A 23,754-nucleotide genomic window follows, 5' to 3' on the forward strand; every position below is an offset into this window, starting at 1 on the left:
ATAATATCTATGACAATAAACTTCAGTGCCATTAAGCGAAACTTGTGAAGGTGCTCTGTTCCCCCCATTACACATCTGGGTATAAATGAGAGTCATAAGCTGCACTCAATAACATTCTAATATTTTCTGCCTCCTGTTTGTGTCTCTTTACTTTAATCAGGACACTTTTTTAGTATAATTTGAGTCTATTGCTCGGTATATTTCCTTTGAGTCATCCGACACAGGAAATGGTGTAGAAATAATTATTTTGGGTCTACACTGGGGATTCTCGGCAACACGACAAGCCTTATCTAATGGAACAGAAAATGGAGAAGTTATTTATATATTGAAGGGTGTTAAGAAGAAAAAATGATGAGTGTTTCCTCGCAGCTGCTCGCTTAGAAGTCCTACCATCAGCAAGAAGACTGGAAAATCAAATATGAAGCCTCAGGACAAGACCCGCTTTACGCTACAGCTGTTTTTACTTGTCTGTGTGAATGAGGTCAAGACAGGTAAGACGCAGTGCACAGGAGCATCGTCGTAACACAAAGGTGTCTCATAAATGAGAATTTACCTGGAGAAAGGCAAAATGTTATCAATGCTGTTCTTGAATGTTAATTAATACCTCTACTTACTCTACTTTTTCCATTGTGACTAGTGTTAATGCTACTACTATTGCTGCCGAAGCTTTCAATACTCCCTATAACTACTGAATATACTGCTATAGTATCTCCACTTTTAACTGCTACCACTACTGTCACTGTGATTACTACTAATACTACACTAATACTACTAATGATTCCATGGTGACTAGAATTAATACTGCGGGAACTCTTGTCAATGCTATGAATGTTACTCATCCTCAAAACTACTATTTCCATTGTTAATGATAACACGATTTATTTCACTGCGACCAGTACAAATAATTCTACTAGACCTGCCAATTATACTAATACTACTAATACTATTTTTGTGACTGGCTCTTATTTATTATACATAATTAGTAAAGATGTGCGGATCTTGAGATTTGATTTGCAGTTTGCAAAAAACAAAACCTTGCCCGGCGCTATTTCCCACACTGATGAAGCGCCAGAGAGCGGGATAATGTCACTTTTCTTTGCTGCGTGGTATCCCCATAGTGTCCTCCAGCGATGACATCCAGCTGATTATCACACCTAGTACAGTGTATACTTCAACGGATCTGATATTGTTTTTTCGTGATATATTGGGCTTCATGATAGTGGTAACATTTCTTCGATATGACTTGCGATTATTTGTGGAAAAAAAATGGAAATTTGGCAAAAATTTTGAAAATTTTGTAATTTTCAAACTTTGAATTTTCATGCCCTTAAATCACAGAGATATGTCACGCAAAATAGTTAATAAATAACATTTCCCACATGTCTACTTTACATCAGCACATTATTTGAACCAAAATTTTGTTTTGTTAGGAAGTTATAAGGGTTAAAACTTGACCAGCAATTTTTTTTAGGGACCACATCACATTTGAAGTGTCTTTGAGGGATCTATATGAAAAAAGATACCCAAAGGGCACCATTCTAAAACTGCACCCCTCAAGATGCTCAAAAACGCATTCAAGAAAATTATTAACCCTTCAGGTGCTTCACATGAATTTTTGAAATAAAAAATAAAAAATTAACATTTAACTTTTTTTCACAAAAAATTGACTTCAGATCCATTTTTTTTATTTTGACAAGGGTAACAAGAAAAAATGGACCCCAAAATTTGTTGTGTAATTTCGCCTAAGCATGATGATACCCCATATGAGGGAGAAAACCACTGTTTAGGCGCACGGCAGAGCTCAGAAGGGAAGGAGCGCCATTTGACTTTTTGACTGCAAAATTTGCGGGAACAATTGGCAGATGCCATGTCGCATTTGGAGAGCCCCTGATGTGCCTAAACAGTGAAAATCCCCCGCAAGTGACACCATTTTGGAGGCTAGACTCATCAGTGAACTGAACTAGATGTGTGCTGAGCACTTTGAACCCTCAGGTGCTTCACAGAAGTGTATAACGTTGAGCCATAAAAATTAAAAACAGTTACATTTTCCCCACAAATATGTTTTTAGCACAAAATTTTGCATTTTCATAAGGGCAACAGGAAAAATTGCACCATACAATTGGTTTTGCAATTTCTCCTGAGTACCCTGATACCCCATATCAGGGAGAAAACTACTGTTTGGGCGCAAGGCAGGGCTCGGAAGGAAAGGAGCATCATTTAACTTTTTGAATGTAAAATTTCCTGGAATCATTAGCGGATGTCATGTCCCATTTGGAGAGCCCCTGATGAACCTAAACAGTGGAAACCCCCCCACAAGTGACAACATTTTGGAAAACAGACCCCTCGAGTAATGTATTTAGATGCATGGTAAGCATCTTGAACCTTCAGGTGCTTCACAGAAGGTTATAACGTTGAGCCGTGAAAATAATAAAATCATATTTTCCGCACAAAAATTTTGTTTTAGCCCCAAATTTTTAATTTTTCTAATGGCTAATAGGATTTTTTTTTACAAAAAGCTGAGGTTCATTTTTTCCTGAGTGCGCCAATGCCCTACATATAATTGGGAAATATTTTTCAGACACAGTGCAAAGCTCAGAAGGCATGGAGCACCAGATTTTACTGTTAGGTTGTGTGCCCACCTTGCGCTTTTTATGCGTTTCTGCCGCATAAAAACACTTAAAAACCACATTCCCATGCAATCCTATGGGATTCCGCTGTTGCTGTGCCCATCCTGCGGATTTTCCCGCTGCGGAATCGCATAGCGGTAAAATCCGCAGCATGTTCATTATTTCTGCGGAATCGCGCAGACTCTGCAGCCATAGGATTGCATTGAAACACTCACTTTACGCATGAGGCTATGCCCACCATAAATAAAGTGAGCGCTTCATGTGCGGATGGTACCCAGTCTGGAGGAGAGGAGACTCTCCTCCAGGCCCTTGGGAACGATATTTCTGTAAAAAAAAAAATTAAAATATAAAATAGGAATATACTTACCTTTCGATGGCCCCCGAAGTCCTCCCGCCTCTCAGCGGTGCATTCAGCGGCTTCCGTTCCCAGGGATACATTGCGCAAATCACCTGGGATGACGTTGCGGTCACGCGACTGTGATGTCACAAAGGTCCTTTGCGCAAAGCATCCCTGGGAACGGAACGTACTGGGAGCGCTGCTGAGGAGATCAGGGGCCTTCGGAAGGTGAGAATAACCTTTTTTTTTATTATTATTTTTAACATTCTGTCTTTTACTATTGATGTTGCATAGTCAGTATCAATAGTAAAAAGTTGTTCACACTTGTCAAGCACTATGCTTGACAAGTGTGACCAGCCTGTCAATCACTTTTCCAAGCGATGCTACAGATCACTTGGAAATCGCAAGCATTCTGCAAGCTAAAAATACTTGTCAAACGCTTGTGTTGTGCAGGAAAACGCATGCGAATTCCGCATGTGTTTTACCCACGGCAGGGAGTTGCGGAAATGCTGCGGACATTTCCGCGGCATTTCTGCAATGTGGGAACATAGCCTTATTGTTTGCAGGTGCCATTACCCACTGAGAGAGCCTATGAGAGGTGCCAGAACAGCAGAACCCCCCATAAGTGACCCCATTTTACAAACTACACCTTTCAATTAATTCATCTAGGAGTGCACTGATCATATTAACACCATGAGTTTGTCACAGAATTTTACTGTATACTATTGAGCATTGAAGGAAAAATAACTACATTTTTACCAGCAAAATTTAGTTTTAGCCCCAGATTTTATAGTTTCACACAAGAAGTGGGTAAAAATGGCACCAAAATTTGTCCCATAATTTCTACTGAACGTGGCAAATAATACCCCATATGTGACTGTACAGTACTACTTAGCCATAAGGAGAGATTCGGAGGAACAGAGAGCTATTTGCCTCCTGGAGTGCAGATTTTTCTAGAAGAGTTTGAGGACTCCATATACAGAGCCCCTAATTGCTAGAAGAGCAGAATCCCCCCTCAAGTGACCCCATTTTGGAAATTATACCCCTTTGGGCATTTATCTACAGGTGTAAGTGCTGATTTTGACTCCATGGGTATTTTCCAGAAACAAGCAGCAATGTATGAAGTGAAAATTGCAAACTGCCGCTGTAGTGTCCAGTACGTTATGCCCAGCCCGTGCTTTTGGAGGCATCACCTGTAAGTTAGGTGGGCTCTCATCACTGCAAAAATGCTAAACATGGATTGGATGCTATATGTGGTTTAGGTACACTGTGGGGCTCAGAAGAGAGGGGGGCATTTGGATTTTGGAGCACAGGATTTGCTGAATTTTTATTGGTGGGTGAGGAGCTATTTTGTTTTTCCAGAGCCTTTGTGCTACCGGTAACGTGGAAGCCCCCTATATTTCCGTTAACAGATGACAGACCTGAGTGAGGTTTTGCTTTATTTGTGGATCGAGTTTTCATTGGGAACATATTGCATAACGTTTGGGATCACATTTCTCAACTCTGAGCACTTACTTTGGGGTTTCTATCTAAATCTCTGAATTACATGATTCAGATGAAACCCCTGAGGGATCTGGAGCACCCGCTAGGGCCGTGGGGTACTCGGGCCAGGTCCGAGAGTTCTTAAGGGGGTAGCGAAGGCAGCAGTGACCTGGTCCGTGGCCCTGGGCGTCCAATAAAATTAATGAAATGAAGGGTAAATAGAGTCTATAGGGAGTTAGTTCGTGGTGCCACCTGTGGTGTTCGGAAATGGATGCTTAAGGGGACCGTTGGGGCCGATGGTGACGCAGCTGGGATGGTTCTGCTCCCCACAGGAGCGGGGCCCCAGGGCTACCGGTATAGTTGATAAGTGATCGTGGATGATGGGATGCAGGACTGAGGGTGCAGGAAATGACTGGAGGACACAAGGATTGCAGTTTCCTTTACCTTTACTTGTTGGTGCAGGTGCAGTCCGGGGCATGAATAACAGATGATGATGGGGTTTGGGCAGCCTGGAAGCAACTTAAGATCCACCTAGCCAGGTGGGATTGGAGGCCTTCCTTCTGCTCTATTCTCTAGGCCCTTGCTGCTTTTCCTTGCAGCCCTAAGTTCTGGGGTGAGCCTGGCTACAGCTCCACTCCCCAGGTTCTCCTCGACTTCCTCCTCTCCTTTCACTCTCAGACTACTGACTAGACTGACTAACCCCACCTCCAGGCCAGAACTTATAAGGAAGCTCCCCTGAAACCGGGAGTTAGAGCTCCCCCTTCTGGTCTGGAGTCAGGAAGGTGTTGGATGCTGGTATTACCAGGTAAGTGGATTCCTCCTTGCTTCCAGGCATTAGATCACCCCCTGTGAGTGAGGCAACGCCACTGTGGCAATCAGACTCCTGGGGTGCAACAGATCCATTTACTATAATGAGGCAGCAGAGTTACTCTGGACTTCATCTGGCCTCTGTTCAGCAGTGTCTTTCTTTTCAGAAGTGCACAAAACATTTACCATGGAGATGCAGCAGCATCCCCATACTGTAGAAACTGTCAGCTCTGCACTGACAGAGAGACTTGCTGATCATGCACTGCGCATGATCAGCATGTTTCCTAGCGCTGGTCCTCTCGCTCCTGTAGAGTGTAATCTTTTATGGTCAGTGGGGTCTTCTCTCTCCCATACAGTGTAAGCTCTTATGGTCAGTGGGGTCCTCTCTCTCCTGTTGAATCTTATGGTCAGTGGGGTCTTTAGGTCTACAGACAGTTTCATATCACCACAGCAATAAATGACAAAGTGGGATACAGCAGACTTTTTCACATTTAGCTATTGAAAAAATATTATTTAGAATGCTATCCTTGTGCATGGAACACAATTGAAGCAATGCAAGAACACGCTTGTAGGACATGTGCCCTGCTGACTTTGTCTTTGAACCTCAGTAATGGCCCAAAGGAAAAAAAATTCCGGAAGGTAAATTGTACAGCCACACTGGACACTATCTAGCTACACTATCTGACTGATATACAACCGCCTAACTAACTAACTAAAATCTTGCTTTTTAACGGTGGCAGCATCAGGAGCAGCCTCTCTGCGCTGTTTGTTGTGATTTTGCTTTTTGCTCCCTCTAGTGGTCATTAGTGATTTTACTCTGGAGCTTCTGTCTTTTCCTATATCCTCACCTGGGCCGTTAGTTCAGGGGCGTTGCTATATAAGCTCCCTGGACCTTCAGTTCAATGCCTGGCATCGTTGAAATCAGAGCTAATCTGTTGTGCTCTTGTCCTATGATCCTGGTTCCTGTATTTCTAGCTAAGTCTGCTTCCTTGCTTTTTGCTTTTGTTTTGTTTGGTATTTTTGTCCAGCTTGTTCCAATCTGTATCCTGACCTTTGCTGGAAGCTCTAGGGGGCTGGTGTTCTCCCCCCGGACCGTTAGACGGTTCGGGGGTTCTTGAATCTCCAGCGTGGATTTTTATAGGGTTTTTGTTGACCAGATAAGTTATCTTGCTATATTCTGCTATTAGTAAGCTGGCCTCTCTTTGCTGAACCTGGTTCATTTCTGTGTTTGTCATTTCCTCTTACCTCACCGTTATTATTTGTGGGGGGCTTGTATCTTGCTTTGGGGTCCCTTTCTCTGGAGGCAAGAGAGGTCTTTGTTTTCTTCTCCTAGGGGTAGTTAGATTCTCCGGCTGGCGCGAGTCATCTAGCGATCACCGTAGGCATGATCCCTGGCTACTTCTAGTGTTGGCGTTAGGAGTAGCTATTTGGTCAACCCAGTTACCACAGCCCTATGAGCTGGATTTTTGAATCTCGCAGACTTACACGTTCCTCTGAGACCCTGTCCACTGGGGTCATAACAGTATGCCAGGCCAGTATTAAATGTTTAATGCATTGCAGAAGTGGGATTATAAGAAAGAAAATTTTGAGTTTTTTTTCCCTCTCTCATTTTTTTTTTTTTTCTCTTTTCCCCTTTACCTCAGAGTGGCTTAAGCTTGCTGCAGACATGAATGTCCAGACCTTGATTACAAGTGTGGACCAGCTTGCCGCTCGTGTGCAGGGTATACAAGATTATGTTACCAGAAATCCTAGGTCTGAACCCAAGATTCCGATTCCTGAACTGTTTTCAGGAGACCGATTTAAGTTTAGGAATTTCAGGAATAATTGTAAATTGTTTTTGTCCCTGAAACCTTGTTCGTCTGGAGACTCTGCTCAACAAGTAAAAATTGTTATTTCATTCTTACGGGGTGACCCTCAAGATTGGGCTTTTTCGTTGGCGCCAGGAGATCCGGCATTGGCTGATATTGATGCGTTTTTTCTGGCGCTCGGTTTACTTTATGAGGAACCCAATCTTGAGATTCAGGCAGAGAAAGCCTTGCTGGCTATGTCTCAGGGCCAGGACGAGGCTGAGGTGTATTGCCAAAAATTTCGGAAATGGTCCGTGCTGACACATTGGAACGAGTGTGCACTGGCCGCTAATTTTAGAAATGGCCTTTCTGAGGCCATTAAGAATGTTATGGTGGGTTTTCCCATTCCCACAGGTCTGAATGATACCATGTCCCTGACTATTCAAATTGACCGGCGGTTGCGGGAGCGCAAAACCGCAAATTCCCTCATGTTGTTGTCTGAACAGACACCTGATGTGATGCAATGTGATAGAAAAACCGCAAATTCCCTCATGGTGTTGTCTGAACGGACACCTGATTTGATGCAATGTGATAGAATCCTGACTAGAAATGAGAGGAAAATTCATAGACGCCGGAATGGCTTGTGCTACTACTGTGGTGATTCTACACATGTTATCTCAGCATGCTCTAAACGTATATCTAAGGTTGTTAGTCCTGTCACCGTTGGTAATTTGCATCCTAAGTTTATTCTGTCTGTAACTTTGATTTGCTCACTGTCATCTTATCCTGTCATGGCGTTTGTAGATTCAGGTGCTGCCCTGAGTCTTATGGATCTCTCATTTGCTAAGCGCTGTGGTTTTATTCTTGAACCATTAGAAAATCCTATCCCTCTTAGGGGTATTGATGCTACGCCATTAGCAGAAAATAAACCGCAGTATTGGACACAGGTTACCATGTGCATGACTCCTGAACACCGCGAGGTGATACGTTTTATCGTTCTACATAAAATGCATGATTTGGTTGTTTTGGGGCTGCCATGGTTACAGACCCATAATCCAGTCCTTGACTGGAAGGCTATGTCAGTGTCTAGTTGGGGCTGTCGTGGTATTCATGAGGATTCCCTGCCTGTGTCTATTGCTTCTTCTACGCCTTCGGAAGTTCCGGAGTATTTGTCTGATTATCAGGATGTCTTTAGCGAGTCCAGGTCCAGTGCATTGCCTCCTCATAGGGAATGTGACTGTGCAATAGATTTGATTCCAGGCAGTAAATTTCCTAAGGGAAGACTGTTTAATCTGTCGATACCTGAACATACCGCTATGCGTTCATATATCAAGGAGTCTCTGGAGAAAGGACACATCCGTCCGTCTTCTTCCCCTCTTGGTGCGGGATTCTTTTTTGTGGCTAAAAAGGACGGATCTTTGAGGCCTTGTATTGACTATCGGCTTTTAAATAAGATCACTGTCAAATTTCAGTATCCTTTGCCGCTGTTGTCTGACTTGTTTGCCCGGATTAAAGGTGCCAAGTGGTTTACCAAGATAGACCTTCGTGGTGCGTACAACCTTGTGCGCATTAAGCAAGGGGATGAATGGAAAACCGCATTCAATACGCCCGAAGGTCATTTTGAGTACTTGGTGATGCCTTTTGGGCTCTCTAATGCCCCTTCAGTTTTTCAGTCCTTTATGCATGACATTTTCCGGAACTATCTGGATAAATTTTTGATCGTTTATCTGGATGATATTCTGGTTTTTTCTGATAATTGGGACTCGCATGTGGAGCAGGTCAGGATGGTCTTTAAAATTTTGCGTGAAAATTCTTTGTTTGTCAAGGGCTCAAAGTGTCTTTTTGGTGTACAGAAGGTTCCCTTTTTGGGGTTCATTTTTTCCCCTTCTGCTGTGGAGATGGACCCAGTCAAGGTCCGAGCTATTCTTGATTGGACTCAGCCCTCGTCAGTTAAGAGTCTTCAGAAGTTCTTGGGTTTCGCTAACTTCTACCGTCGTTTTATCGCTAACTTTTCTAGCATTGTGAAACCTTTGACGGATATGACCAAGAAGGGCTCCGATGTGGTTAATTGGGCTCCTGCTGCCGTGGAGGCTTTCCAGGAGTTGAAACGTCGGTTTACTTCGGCGCCTGTTTTGTGCCAGCCTGATGTCTCGCTTCCCTTTCAGGTTGAGGTGGATGCTTCAGAGATTGGAGCAGGGGCCGTTTTGTCGCAGAGAGGCCCTGGTTGCTCTGTTATGAGACCTTGCGCCTTTTTCTCTAGGAAGTTTTCGCCTGCGGAGCGAAATTATGATGTGGGCAATCGGGAGTTGTTGGCCATGAAATGGGCATTTGAGGAGTGGCGTCATCGGCTCGAGGGTGCTAAGCATCGTGTGGTGGTCTTGACTGATCACAAAAATCTGATGTATCTCGAGTCTGCTAAACGCCTGAATCCTAGACAGGCCCGCTGGTCATTGTTTTTCTCCCGTTTTGACTTTGTTGTCTCGTATTTACCAGGTTCAAAAAATGTGAAGGCCGATGCTCTTTCCAGGAGCTTTGTGCCTGATGCTCCTGGAGTCGCTGAACCTGTTGGTATTCTTAAGGATGGTATTATCTTGTCAGCTATTTCTCCAGATCTGCGACGTGTGTTGCAGAGATTTCAGTCTGATAGGCCTGATTCTTGTCCACCTGACAGACTGTTTGTGCCTGATAAGTGGACCAGCAGAGTCATTTCCGAGGTTCATTCCTCGGTGTTGGCAGGTCACCCAGGAATTTTTGGCACCAGAGATCTGGTGGCCAGATCCTTTTGGTGGCCTTCCTTGTCTAGGGATGGGCGGTCATTTGTACAGTCCTGTGGGACTTGTGCTCGAGCTAAGCCTTGCTGTTCTCGTGCCAGCGGGTTGCTCTTGCCCTTGCCTGTCCCTAAGAGACCTTGGACACATATCTCCATGGATTTCATTTCTGATCTTCCGGTGTCTCAAGGCATGTCTGTTATCTGGGTGATATGTGATCGCTTCTCCAAGATGGTCCATTTGGTTCCTTTGCCTAAGCTGCCTTCCTCTTCCGATCTGGTTCCTGTGTTTTTCCAGAACGTGGTTCGTTTGCACGGCATCCCTGAGAATATTGTGTCAGACAGAGGATCCCAGTTCGTTTCCAGATTCTGGCGATCCTTTTGTAGTAGGATGGGCATTGACTTGTCGTTTTCGTCTGCTTTCCATCCTCAGACTAATGGACAGACGGAGCGAACTAATCAGACTTTGGAGGCTTATTTGAGGTGTTTTGTCTCTGCTGATCAGGACGATTGGGTGACCTTCTTGCCGTTGGCTGAGTTTGCCCTTAATAATCGGGCTAGTTCCGCCACCTTGGTTTCGCCGTTTTTCTGCAACTCTGGTTTCCACCCTCGTTTTTCTTCGGGTCATGTGGAACCTTCTGACTGCCCTGGGGTGGATTCTGTGGTGGATAGGTTGCAGCGGATCTGGAATCTTGTGGTGGACAACTTGAAGTTGTCACAGGAGAGGGCTCAGCGCTTTGCCAACCGCCGCCGCGGTGTGGGTCCCCGACTACGTGTTGGGGATTTGGTGTGGCTTTCTTCCCGCTTTGTTCCTATGAAGGTTTCCTCTCCCAAATTTAAACCTCGTTTTATTGGTCCTTACAAGATATTGGAAATCCTTAATCCTGTATCCTTTCACCTGGATCTTCCTGTGTCGTTTGCTATCCACAACGTGTTTCATAGGTCCTTGTTGCGGCGGTACGTTGTGCCTGTGGTTCCTTCTGCTGAGCCTCCTGCTCCGGTGTTGGTTGAGGGCGAGTTGGAGTACGTGGTGGAGAAGATCTTGGATTCTCGTCTCTCCAGGCGGAGGCTTCAGTACCTGGTCAAGTGGAAGGGCTATGGTCAGGAAGATAATTCCTGGGTGGTCGCCTCTGATGTTCATGCGGCCGATTTAGTTCGTGCCTTTCACGCCGCTCGTCCTGATCGCCCTGGTGGTCGTGGTGAGGGTTCGGTGACCCCTCACTAAGGGGGGGGTACTGTTGTGATTTTGCTTTTTGCTCCCTCTAGTGGTCATTAGTGATTTTACTCTGGAGCTTCTGTCTTTTCCTATATCCTCACCTGGGCCGTTAGTTCAGGGGCGTTGCTATATAAGCTCCCTGGACCTTCAGTTCAATGCCTGGCATCGTTGAAATCAGAGCTAATCTGTTGTGCTCTTGTCCTATGATCCTGGTTCCTGTATTTCTAGCTAAGTCTGCTTCCTTGCTTTTTGCTTTTGTTTTGTTTGGTATTTTTGTCCAGCTTGTTCCAATCTGTATCCTGACCTTTGCTGGAAGCTCTAGGGGGCTGGTGTTCTCCCCCCGGACCGTTAGACGGTTCGGGGGTTCTTGAATCTCCAGCGTGGATTTTTATAGGGTTTTTGTTGACCAGATAAGTTATCTTGCTATATTCTGCTATTAGTAAGCTGGCCTCTCTTTGCTGAACCTGGTTCATTTCTGTGTTTGTCATTTCCTCTTACCTCACCGTTATTATTTGTGGGGGGCTTGTATCTTGCTTTGGGGTTCCTTTCTCTGGAGGCAAGAGAGGTCTTTGTTTTCTTCTCCTAGGGGTAGTTAGATTCTCCGGCTGGCGCGAGTCATCTAGCGATCACCGTAGGCATGATCCCCGGCTACTTCTAGTGTTGGCGTTAGGAGTAGCTATTTGGTCAACCCAGTTACCACAGCCCTATGAGCTGGATTTTTGAATCTCGCAGACTTACACGTTCCTCTGAGACCCTGTCCACTGGGGTCATAACAGCTGTTACAGTTTCAAAATGGCGCTAAAACAAGATGTCCGCTCTTTATATGGAGAGGGACATGTGATTTCAGCAGCCAATGACACAAGCCGTTGTGTCAGGACATTGTGGGTGTTTCCTGCGCCCTGACTGGCTAGCCGCAATGTGCACACATAAAGTTAGGAAAAAAAATGACTGCAAACAAATGATTGCTGTGCTTCAAAGAACGCTGTGCCTCTGAGTTCAGCAAGCCTCCTCCCCTCATCAAACACGTGCCAAGCGCTCATGATACTCCACTATTATCGTTGCTAATGTGCTGAAAATATTTTTGTGGCAACGCAAATATTTTCCTGCACTTTTACCGAATGTTACCAATTATATAAAATTTTGCTTGGGTTTCCGATCATGAATCCGAATGTGCCATATTCATGCTGAATTTATGTTTGTTGATCGTTTTCCGAACAAATTCGCTCATCTCTATTCATTAGTACTAGTACTACTACATCCACTGGGACTAATACCAATTCTATCACTAAACGTAGTCGTCACCTCACCACTAGTAATACTACTATTTCCACTACAAATACTTCTAGTACTATTGTGACCAACCATGGATCTCCTGACCTGAAATAACCACCTTATATACGACTATGAGAAATGCAGCAATGTCCTCTACGCTACGGGACAACTTCCAAGTTTTGGAAAAGCTTAGCTGGTTGTTCTACAATTCCCAAATTTCTAAAATTTCCAATACTCCAATACTCCATTAATTTATTTGCGAGTTCCACAGAGTTTCGGAGCTGCACTCCTCCACTCTCATCATTCGCCATTGACGGCTGCGACCTAGAACCTGATTTTTTCATATCGGCAATGGGAGGCAGAAATGGGAATAACCCTTTAATTTTAATAAGAAATCTCATAAGTGTGTTAAAGGATAAATCTTTAGAATTTTAGATAAAGCATTCTACAGGGCAATTAGTGAAGCAACAAAATCATGAGTATGCCTTTCATGCTGACTAAGCTTTAGCTAAAATATTGGTGATCGAAAAAAAAAAAAAAAAGAAAGACATTCACCGCCTGTGGCAAAATTCCCCCTTTCAGACAATTGTGTCTGGTTTCAGTTTCCCTCATGACAGTGATGTCTTCCGTTTATCTTTGAAGGCGGTCATGCTTTACTGATCCAGATACTTCAAGATGCTCAAAATCATTGGTGTACAAAACATAGCGGCCGAGTGACAGGTCATAGAGCTCCCACTGGGCCCTTAGAGAGCAGGGGCCCAACCCTGACCGCTCCCATCATTTGCCTCCAGGTGGTAAAATCTGTGCAGGACTCATCTCTCTGCAGCAAATCCCCATTTATCAAATACTAGCTGTACTACCCGGCTTCGCCCGGGTTAATGACTGCTGTTAGCAAAATAGAATGTGTTAACAAAAATGTATTCTGCACACAAAAACCACAAAACAAATAGATAGAAATGTAATTATTAAAAGGCAAAAACTAAGCTAATAGAAGCATTTCACAACATATATTAGCTTTGTTATACTGAGAATGTCTTTGTTGCCTATATTAACCAATCAGAGCTCAGGTTAATTAACTGTAGCAAAATAGAAGCTGAGCTGTGATTGGTTGCTATTGGCAGCCTGATAAATCCCCAGCCAACAGGAAGCCCACCCCCTGGCAGTATATATTAGCTCACACATACACATAATAGACTGGTCATGTGACTGACAGCTGCCGTATTTCCTATATGGTACATTTGTTGCTCTTGTAGTTTGTCTGCTTATTAATCAGATTTTTATTTTTGAAGGATAATACCAGACTTGTGTGTGTTTTAGGGCGAGTTTCATGTGTCAAGTTGTGTGTGTTGAGTTGCGTGTGGCGACATGCATGTAGCGACTTTTGTGAGATGAGTTTTGTGTGGCGACATGCGTGTAGCAACATTTTGTGTGTCGAGTTGCATGTGACAGGTTAGTGTAGCAAGTTGTGTGCAGCAAGATTTGTGCATGGCGAGTTTTGCGCGTGGCGAGTTTTATGTGTGGTGCGTTTTGAGTATGTGCAAGTTTTGTGTGAGGCAACTTTTGCATGTGGTGCAACTTTTGTACATGTGGCAATTTTTCTGTGTGTGCAAGTTTTGCATGAGGTGAGTTTTCCATGAGGTGAGTTTTGCACGTGTGGCGAGTTTTGCGTGAGCCTAGTTTTGCATATGGCGAGTTTTGCATGTAGCGAGTTTTGCGCGTTGCGAGTTTTGAGTGGTGACTTTTGTGTTTCGACTTTTATGTGGCGAGGTTGGTGTGTGTGTGGTGAAATGTGTGCTGAGGGTCGTATATGTGTTCAAGCACGTGGTAGTGTGTGGCGCATTTTGTGTTTGTGTTCATATCCCCGTGTGTGGTGAGTATCCCATGTCGGGGCCCCACCTTAGCAACTGTACGGTATATACCCTTTGGCGCCATCGCTCTCATTCTTTAAGTCCTCATTGTTCACATCTGGCAGCTGTCAATTTTCCTCCAACACTTTTCCCTTCACTTTTTCCCCATTATGTAGATAGGGGCAAAATTGTTTGGTGAATTGGAACGCGCGGGGTTAAAATTTCACCTCACAACATAGCCTATGACGCTCTCGGGGTCCAGACGTGTGACTGTGCAAAATTTTGTGGCTGTAGCTGCGACGGTGCAGATGCCAATCCCGGACATACACACATACATACATACACACATTCAGCTTTATATATTAGATATACCTGTATGTAATCTCCTGTATATAGTATATACCTGTGTGTCATCTCGCCTATATATAGTATATATCTGTGTGTCATCTCCTCCTGTATATAGTATATACCTGTATGTCATCTCCTCCTATACATAGCATATACCTGTATGTCATCTCCTCCTGTATATACTATATACCTGTAGGTAATCTGCTCCTGTATATAGTATATACCTGTGTGTCATCTCCTCCTGTATATAGTATATACCTGTATGTCATCTCGTCCTGTATGTAGTATGTACCTGTATGTCATCTCCTCCTCTATATAGTATATACCTGTGTGTCATCTCTCCTGTATATAGTATATATCTGTGTGTCATCTCCTCCTGTATATAGTATATACCTGTGTGTCATCTCCCCTGTAAATAGTATATACCTGTGTGTCATCTCCTCCTGTATATAGTATATATCTGTATGTCATCTCCTCCTGTATTAGACCTCGTTCACACGTTATTTGGTCAGTATTTTTACCTCAGTATTTGTAAGCTAAAATGGCAGCCTGATAAATCCCCAGCCAACAGTAAGCCCACCCCCTGGCAGTATATATTAGCTCACACATACACATAATAGACTGGTCATGTGACTGACAGCTGCCGGATTCCTATATGGTACATTTGTTGCTCTTGTAGTTTGTCTGCTTATTAATCAGATTTTTATTTTTGAAGGATAATACCAGACTTGTGTGTGTTTTAGGGCGAGTTTCGTGTGTCAAGTTGTGTGTGTTGAGTTGCGTGTGGCGACATGCATGTAGGGACTTTTGTGAGATGAGTTTTGTGTGGCGACATGCGTGTAGCAACTTTTTGTGTGTCGAGTTGCATGTGACAGGTTAGCGTTGTGTGCAGCAAGTTTTGCGCATGGCGAGTTTTGCGCGTGGCGAGTTTTATGTGTGGTGCCTTTTGAGTATGTGCAAGTTTTGTGTGAGGCAACTTTTGCATGTGTTGCAACTTTTGTGCATGTGGCAATTTTTCTGCGTGTGGCAATTTTTCTGCGTGTGCAAGTTTTGCGTGTGGCGAGTTTTCCATGAGGTGAGTTTTGCACGTGTGGCGAGTTTTGCATGTAGAGAGTTTTGCGCGTGGCGAGTTTTGAGCGGCGACTTTTGTGTTTCTACTTTTATGTGGCGAGGTTGGTGTATGTGTGGTGAAATGTGCGCTGAGGGTGGTATATGTGTTCGAGCACGTGGTAGTATGTGGCGCATTTTGTGTGTGTGTTCATATCCCCGTGGTGGTGTGGTGATTATCCCATGTTGGGGCCCCACCTTAGCAACTGTACAGTATATACTCTTTGGCGCCATCGCTGTCATTCTTTAAGTCCCCCTTGTTCACATCTGGCAGCTGTTAATTTGCCTCCAACACTTTTCCTTTCATTTTTTCCCCATTATGTAGATAGGGGCAAAATTGTTTGGTGAATTGGAAAGCGCGGGGTTAAAATTTCACCTCACAACATAGCTTTGATGCTCTCAGGGTCCAGACGTGTGACTGTGCAAAATTTTGTGCCTGTAGCTGCGACGCCTCCAACACTTTTCCTTTCACTTTTTCCCCATTATGTCGATAGGGGCAAAATTGTTTGGTGAATTGGAAAGCGCGGGGTTAAAATTTCACCTCACAACATAGCCTATGACGCTCTCGGGGTCCAGACGTGTGACTGTGCAAAATTTTGTGGCTGTAGCTGCGACGGTTCAGATGCCAATCCCGGACATACATACATACATACATACATACACACACACACACATTCAGCTTTATATATTAGATAGAACGGAGCAGGAAATAGAGAAGTTATTAATACACTGAAGGGTGTGAGACAAAAGTGACGAGAGTTTACTCACTGCTGAGGTCTTAGAAGTCCGGCCGTCAGCAAGAAAGGTAGAAGGTCAAATATGAAGCCTCAGGACACGACCCGCTGTACCCTGCAGCTGATTCTACTTGTCTGTGTGAACGAGGTCAAGACAGGTAAGACGCAGTGCACAGCTGTCAGGAGCATTGTCGTAACACGAGAGGGCGCTGGAAGAAAGCAAAATGTTATAAATACAGTTCAGGAATAATATTAATACCATAGGTCCATTGTGATTAGTACTAATATTACTCATTCCCAATGCTAATACTACCACTGGTAACATTATTTCTCTTGTGACCAACACTACTATAACTACTACTTATCCTCAGAAGCAGAGGTGACTCTTGGTCTTCCTTTCATGGGGCGGTCCTCATGTGAGCCAGTTTCTTTGTATCACTTGATGGTTTTTGCAACTGCACTTGGGGACACTTTCAAAGTTTTCCCAATTTTTCGGACTGACTGACCTTCATTTCTTAAAGTAACGATGGCCACTCGTTTTTCTTTACTTAGCTCCTTTTTTCAAGGTCAGTGCGACCTCTTCTTCAGGAAATTCCACATACAACATCATGTTGTATGTGGAATTTCCTGAAGAAGAGGTCGCACTGACCTTGAAACGCGTTGAATAAACCACCTTTTAAATTTATTATCCTTGGAACTTCATCATTAAGGCAGCGCGGATTTAACCCACACCTCCTGCACAGTTTATATTGTCATACGGCCGTTGATCGGCTTGTGGATCTGCAGCAGCCGAAATCGCTACATGCTCTTCATTCAACAAAATCAGGTGAGCAATTCTAAGAAAGCTCTCTTGGTTATCTAAAGGATAAGACCCTATTTTGCGCTTTGTGTCTCCATTTTTTTTCCTATAGCTACTATAAGTACTATACATACTATAATACTACTATACTACTATATTACTATACATAATATATGTACTATAATACTACTATATGTACTATACACACTCTGTTACCACTTTACTACTATACATACTATACATATTATATGTACCATAATGCTACTGCTAGACGTGCTGCTATGCGTAATACTACTATAACTATACATACTAATTTGAATCATCTTACAACTTCTACTCTTACTACAAATGCTGCAAAAACCACTATACCATAAAAGCTACTACTTCTACAATCACGGGCAAGGATATAGCATTTATTATACATATAGATGTAATATTTAGTTAATAAACGATGCTCACATTGAGTAATCCATCACCTATAATGTTGTTGTTGACAGTACATATGAGGAGATATGTATGGATATATGGAATATAATACTGATGGAAAGGGGGATTACCTGGTCCTGGTGGGATCTTGCCTGGATTGCAGCGCTCACCCTGACGCGCGTTTTGGAGCATACACTAGTAAGCCTAACCTACAGTGGCTTGTGATTGTATTAACGCCCCTTGCCATTTTTCATGTTTTGCTACCTCACACCCTGGAATTTCAGGGGTTTTTTAGTTCATCACTTCATGTAAAGAACATTCCTACAACTTTGAACATTTGGCTTTCTTTTAATTGTGAAGTAAACAACAAAAAGGACAAACTAACTGAAAACATCAGTGTACATAACTATTCACCCCCCTAAAGTCAGTACTTTGTAGAGCCTCCTTTTGCAGAAATTACATCTGAAAATCACAGTAGTAATTTTTTTTTATAATTTTGTAAACAATCTTTTCAACAAACCCTAACCCTAAAGCTTAACCCTACAACCTAACCCAAAATTCTAACCCTAACCCTAAACCCTAAGGCACAACACTAACCCTAGCTAAAGGCAAAGAAAGAATGAAATAAAAATTCTAACAGAAAAAAAAAAGAGAAAAAATGTAATCTGACTAGGGGATGACAAATATTGGGCTTTTGGTCACTGTGATAGGATCTATCGCAGTGATCAAAAGTCAGTGACCAATAGAAAAATTCCTTGCTGTTGCTCTGTGCGGGCCAGCAGTGGGCACACATGCATGCTCCTGCCGCTATGTTTTGGAAACAGAAGGAGGATGGGGTCGCTGGTACTGAGGTACTGTGGGGGGCCTGGGGATATCATTTCTCCCTCCTCTGACATGTGAGATCTTGTGAATTAGGAGAACAACGGCGTTCATGTGACAGAGGACTGGAAAAAAACGGCCCTAATCAGCTACCCCCGGCAGCTGAACTACTGGAGATTTTCCAACACTGGGGGCACTACTGACTTATTTCTCAGCAATGTTAAAAAACAGCTCGTAGGAATAAGGCCCCTTAAAGGGGCATTCCTATTTCCAAGATCCTATCCCAATATGTAGTAGGTGTAATAATAATAATAATATCAAATACATCCAGATTGAAATGTAGTATAGTTTATTTTTATTCGCTATGTCTTTTTCCTCATGTGCAGGCATTGCAGGACCTTAGGTATCCATGGGGACATCCATTGAGGAGGAGACAGTAATTTAGCTAGTTGCTAGTGATCATAACCATGGAAACCTAAGGTCCTGCAATGCCTGCACATGAGGAAAGAGACCTAGCTAATCAGAAAAGCTGTACTACATTTCTAATTGGAGATACTTGCTAATCTTAATATTATTATTGTAGATTATTCCTTCATAGTATGTACAGTCATGGCCAAAAGTATTCACACCCCTGCAATTCTGTCAGATAATACTCAGTTTCTTCCTTAAAATGATTGCAAACACAAATTCTTTGGTATTATTATCTTCATTTAATTTGTCTTAAATGAAAAAACACAAAAGAGAATGAAGCAAAAAGCAAAACATTGATCATTTCACACAAAACTCCAAAAATGGGCCAGACAAAAGTATTGGCACCCTCAGCCTAATACTTGGTTGCACAACCTTTAGCCAAAATAACTGCGACCAACCGCTTCCGGTAACCATCAATGAGTTTCTTACAATGCTCTGCTGGAATTTTAGACCATTCTTCTTTGGCAAACTGCTCCAGGTCCCTGATATTTGAAGGTTGCCTTCTCCAAACTGCCATTTTTAGATCTCTCCACAGGTGTCCTATGGGATTCAGGTCTGGACTCATTGCTGGCCACCTTAGAAGTATCCTGTGCTTTCTCTCAAACCATCTTCTAGTGCTTTTTGAAGTGTGTTTTGGGTCATTGTCCTGCTGGAAGACCCATGACCTCTGAGGGAGACCCAGCTTTCTCACACTGGGCCCTACATTATGCTGCAAAATTTGTTGGTAGTCTTCAGACTTCATAATGCCATGCACATGGTCAAGCAGTTCAATGCCAGAGGCAGCAAAGCCACCCCAAAACATCAGGGAACCTCCGCCATGTTTGACTGTAGGGACTGTGTTCTTTTCTTTGAATGCCTCTTTTTTTCTCCTGTAAACTCTATGTTGATGTCTTTGCCCAAAAAGCTCTACTTTTGTCTCATCTGACCAGAGAACATTCTTCCAAAACGTTTTAGGCTTTTTCAGGTAAGTTTTGGCAAACTCCAGCCTGGCTTTTTTATGTCTCGGGGTAAGAAGTGTGGTCTTCCTGGTTCTCCTACCATACAGTCCCTTTTCATTCAGACGCCGACGGATAGTAAGGGTTGACACTGTTGTACCCTCGGACTGCAGGGCAGCTTGAACTTGTTTGGATGTTAGTCGAGGTTCTTTATCCAACATCCGCACAATCTTGCGTTTAAATCTCTTGTCAATTTTTCTTTTCCGTCCACATCTAGGGAGGTTAGCCACAGTGCCATGGGCTTTACACTTCTTGATGACACTGCACACGGTAGACACAGGAACATTCAGGTCTTTGGAGATGGACTTGTAGCCTTGAGATTGCTCATGCTTCCTCACAATTTGGTTTCTCAAGTCCTCAGACAGTTCTTTGGTCTTGTTCTTTTCTCCATGCTCAATGTGGTACACACAAGGACACAGGACAGAGGTTGAGTCAACTTAAATCCATGTCAGCTGGCTGCAAGTGTGATTTAGTTATTGCCAACACCAGTTAGGTGCCACAGATAAGTTACAGGTGCTGTTAATTACACAAATTAGAGAAGCATCACATGATTTTTCGAACAGTGCCAATACTTTTGTCCACCCCCTTTTTTATGTTTGGTGTGGAATTATATCCAATTTGGCTTTAGAACAATTCTTTTGTGTTTTTTCATTTAAGACAAATTAAATTAAGATAATAATGCCAAAGAATGTGTGTTTGCAATCATTTTCAGGAAGAAACTGAGTGTTATCTGACGTAATTGCAGGGGTGTGAATACTTTTGGCCATGACTGTATATTATACCATTATTGGCTGCATTAGTGCATGATATCGGCACAGAAGGGGAACAGACACCAGATTCTCTTCATGAGAATAAGGAACCTATTTTGATCTTTCTTTGAATCTCCTCTCTTCAATGCTTGTTACAATCTAGAAGGATGGTGGAACATATAGGCCTGGATCCCACACTATAGGCCTGGATACACTTTTAGAGATCACACTGACAAAAAGCTTTCAACCAATAACCTAATGTGTTTGAGGGACGCCATGTTTTCTGAAAGAAACGGGATCAGCTTTCAGTTTGCTTTTTCTCATGGATGTTTGGTTGCAGCCTTTTCACATCTCTACTTTTGGCTCCTTACAAGCCAATGATGTTTTTTTTACTAGACAGCAATCTATTTTAAAGTTTTGGTTATGTTAAAAAAATTAAAGTAAAAAAAGTATTTTTACATATAATACTTGAATCTCTTTAAGCAGGACTTATCACGTGCCACAAATGTGTATTTATTTTATCTGGTGTGAATTCGGCTGTTCTCCTGAGTCCGGCGTTGTTTTTCATTTGTTTCTGCGCCTCTCTGTTCCTGAGATATGTCTCCCTCCTACCTGTATATAAATCCATTCTTATTAGCCAATAAGGCATGCTCATTATGTATACACCCACAAAGAACAGTTTATGACCACACCCCTTTGACAAAATTCCTATAAGGGTAAAAAAGGGGCCCTATCTCAGCAATGAAAAGGCGCAAGAACAGAAGAAAAACTTAGTCAGATATAGGAAAACAGCGGCATTTACACCAGATTAAAAAGATACATAATTATGGCAAGTGACATGTCCCCTTTAAAGCAAACGTACGGGGTCCAATCTGCTTGAAGACTTAACATCCAGAAACATTTGGAAGGTTACTTCTGAAATAAGAAGAAAAAGAATGTATGATTGAGACGTTGTATTGACTACCACAGGTTGGATAAGATCATGATAAAGGACTGATTTGGGCCTCCATTGATGATAAGCTTCAGTATTTCAAATCTAGTGGGTGACTACTTTTTAAAATTGGATTTCCAGAGAGATAAGACAATGGAAGATCGGTTTCCATGCACAGGATAGCCCCTAGGAATTAGTTATGAAGAGTGTTGAGCATTCCGATACTGCAAATATCGGGTATCGGCCGATATTCGCTGTATCGGAATTCCGATACCGAGTTCCGATATTTTTGCGATATCGGATACCGGAATCGGAAGTTCCCATAGTGCAATAATGCACTATAATGCAGTGTGGGCGGTGTGTGGGCGGTGCGTGGGCAGAGAATGCATGTCTCTGTGCGGGCGGGGTCTGTGCGGGACAGTGGGGGGTTTGTGCGGCCTGCCGGGGGCCTGTGCAGCCTGCCGGGGGGGAGTGTGCGGCCTGTCGGGGGTCTGTGTGGCCTGCCGGGGGGGTCTGTGCGGCCTGCCAGGGGTCTGTGCGGCCTGCCGGGGGGTCTGTGTGGCCTGCCGGGGGGTCTGTGTGGCCTGCCTGGGGTCTGTGCAGCCTCTTGCGGGTCTGTGCGGCCTGCCGGGGTGTCTGTGCGGCCTGCTGGGGCTCTGTACAGCCTGCCAGGGGGGTCTGTGCGGGCTGCCGGGGGCTCTGTGCGGGCTGCCAGGGGCTCTGTGCGGGCTGCTGGGAGTCTTTGTGTCTGTGCAGGCATCGTCCGATGGGACTACAAGTCCCATCGGATGATGCCTGCTACAATGACAGTGATTGACACATTAGCCAATGATGGGACAGTAGAAGTCCCATCATCCGGCTAATGTGTTGAATGTAAAAAAAAAAAAATACTACATACATGCTACATACATACTACATACATACTACATACATGCTACACACATGCTACACACATACTACATACATACAACATACATACTACATACACACTACATACACACTACATGCATACTACATGCATACTACATGCATACTACATGCATACTACATGCATACTACATACATACTACATACATGCTGCATACATGCTACATACATGCTACATACATACAACATACATACTACATACATACATACTACATACATGCTACATACATACTACATACATGCTACATACATACAACATGCATACTACATACATACAACATCCATACTACATACATACTACATATATGCTACATACATACTGCATACATACTATATACTACATACATACTACATACATGCTACATACATGCTACATACATACTACATGCTACATACATGCTGCATACATACTACATACATACTACATTCATACATACTACATACATACTACATAAATACAACATACATACTACATACATACATACATGCTACATACATACTACATACATTACATACATACTACATACATACTACATACATTACATACATACTACATACTACATACATACTACATACATTACATACATACTACATACATACATACATACTACATACTACATACATGCTACATACAATACATTCATACATTACATACAATACATACCTATAGACATACAGTACATATAACATAGAGTACATACTCACCATTACTTGTCACTTTGTTCCCCGAAGCCAGTGTCATCTGTAAAAAAGATTAAAATAACAAACAACCAATATACTCCCTGTCCGCAGATATCCACGAGTGTCCCACTATGATCTCCCATTGAGAGCAGCAGCATCAGCTGATGCGACCGCTCTCCAGGGGCTCTAGGAAGGAACACAATGATGGGAGGAAGGTATCCTTCCACACTGTATTCCTCCGCCGCTGTGAAAAAAATAGTCCCTAGTCTCACTTTATGCCATTGCTGTGTGAGAAATTTTCCCAAGCAGCAATTGCCATAAAGTGAGACTGAGAGGTTACTTTAGTTCAGTGATACACTGCAGGAGCCATTGTCTCCTGTCAGTGTGTCACTGGACTACGGCGGACTGGTAGTATAAGGTTTATTATTTTACGTTTTTTGCAGGCGCTGAAGTATGGTAAGTATGGTGAAATGAAGAATATTAAAATACTTTTTTCCTAATGTGTGTGTGTTTTATTAACCCTTTCTTACTATTGGATTAAATGGCGTGGGCTCCCGTGCAATTTTCTGCACCAGAGGGTGAAAGCCAACGGCGAGGGGGCCAATATTTGTAGCCTGCTATGAAT

At 43.1% G+C, this 23,754-nt stretch overlaps 1 protein-coding gene across 3 annotated transcripts in view; it reads left to right on the plus strand.

Moving 5' to 3' along the window:
• Positions 1–338: 338 nt before the first annotated feature.
• The window catches only part of LOC143817906 (cell surface glycoprotein CD200 receptor 1-like), a 55,358-nt gene continuing 31,942 nt past the window's right edge, over positions 339–23,754 (plus strand). Inside the window, exon 1 of one of the 3 annotated variants that reach the window (XM_077299375.1) lies at positions 339–491. In XM_077299375.1, the coding sequence (XP_077155490.1) occupies positions 419–491 (73 nt within the window). In that variant the 5' untranslated portion in view covers positions 339–418. Of the gene's footprint in view, positions 492–3,106; positions 3,193–16,295; positions 16,490–23,754 lie in introns of those variants that run through there. The other 2 variants (XM_077299378.1, XM_077299376.1) reach the window with 2 other exon arrangements.

This window comes from Ranitomeya variabilis, chromosome 3 (genome assembly GCF_051348905.1).
Source record: "Ranitomeya variabilis isolate aRanVar5 chromosome 3, aRanVar5.hap1, whole genome shotgun sequence".
In the NCBI taxonomy this organism is placed as follows: Eukaryota; Metazoa; Chordata; class Amphibia; order Anura; family Dendrobatidae; genus Ranitomeya; species Ranitomeya variabilis.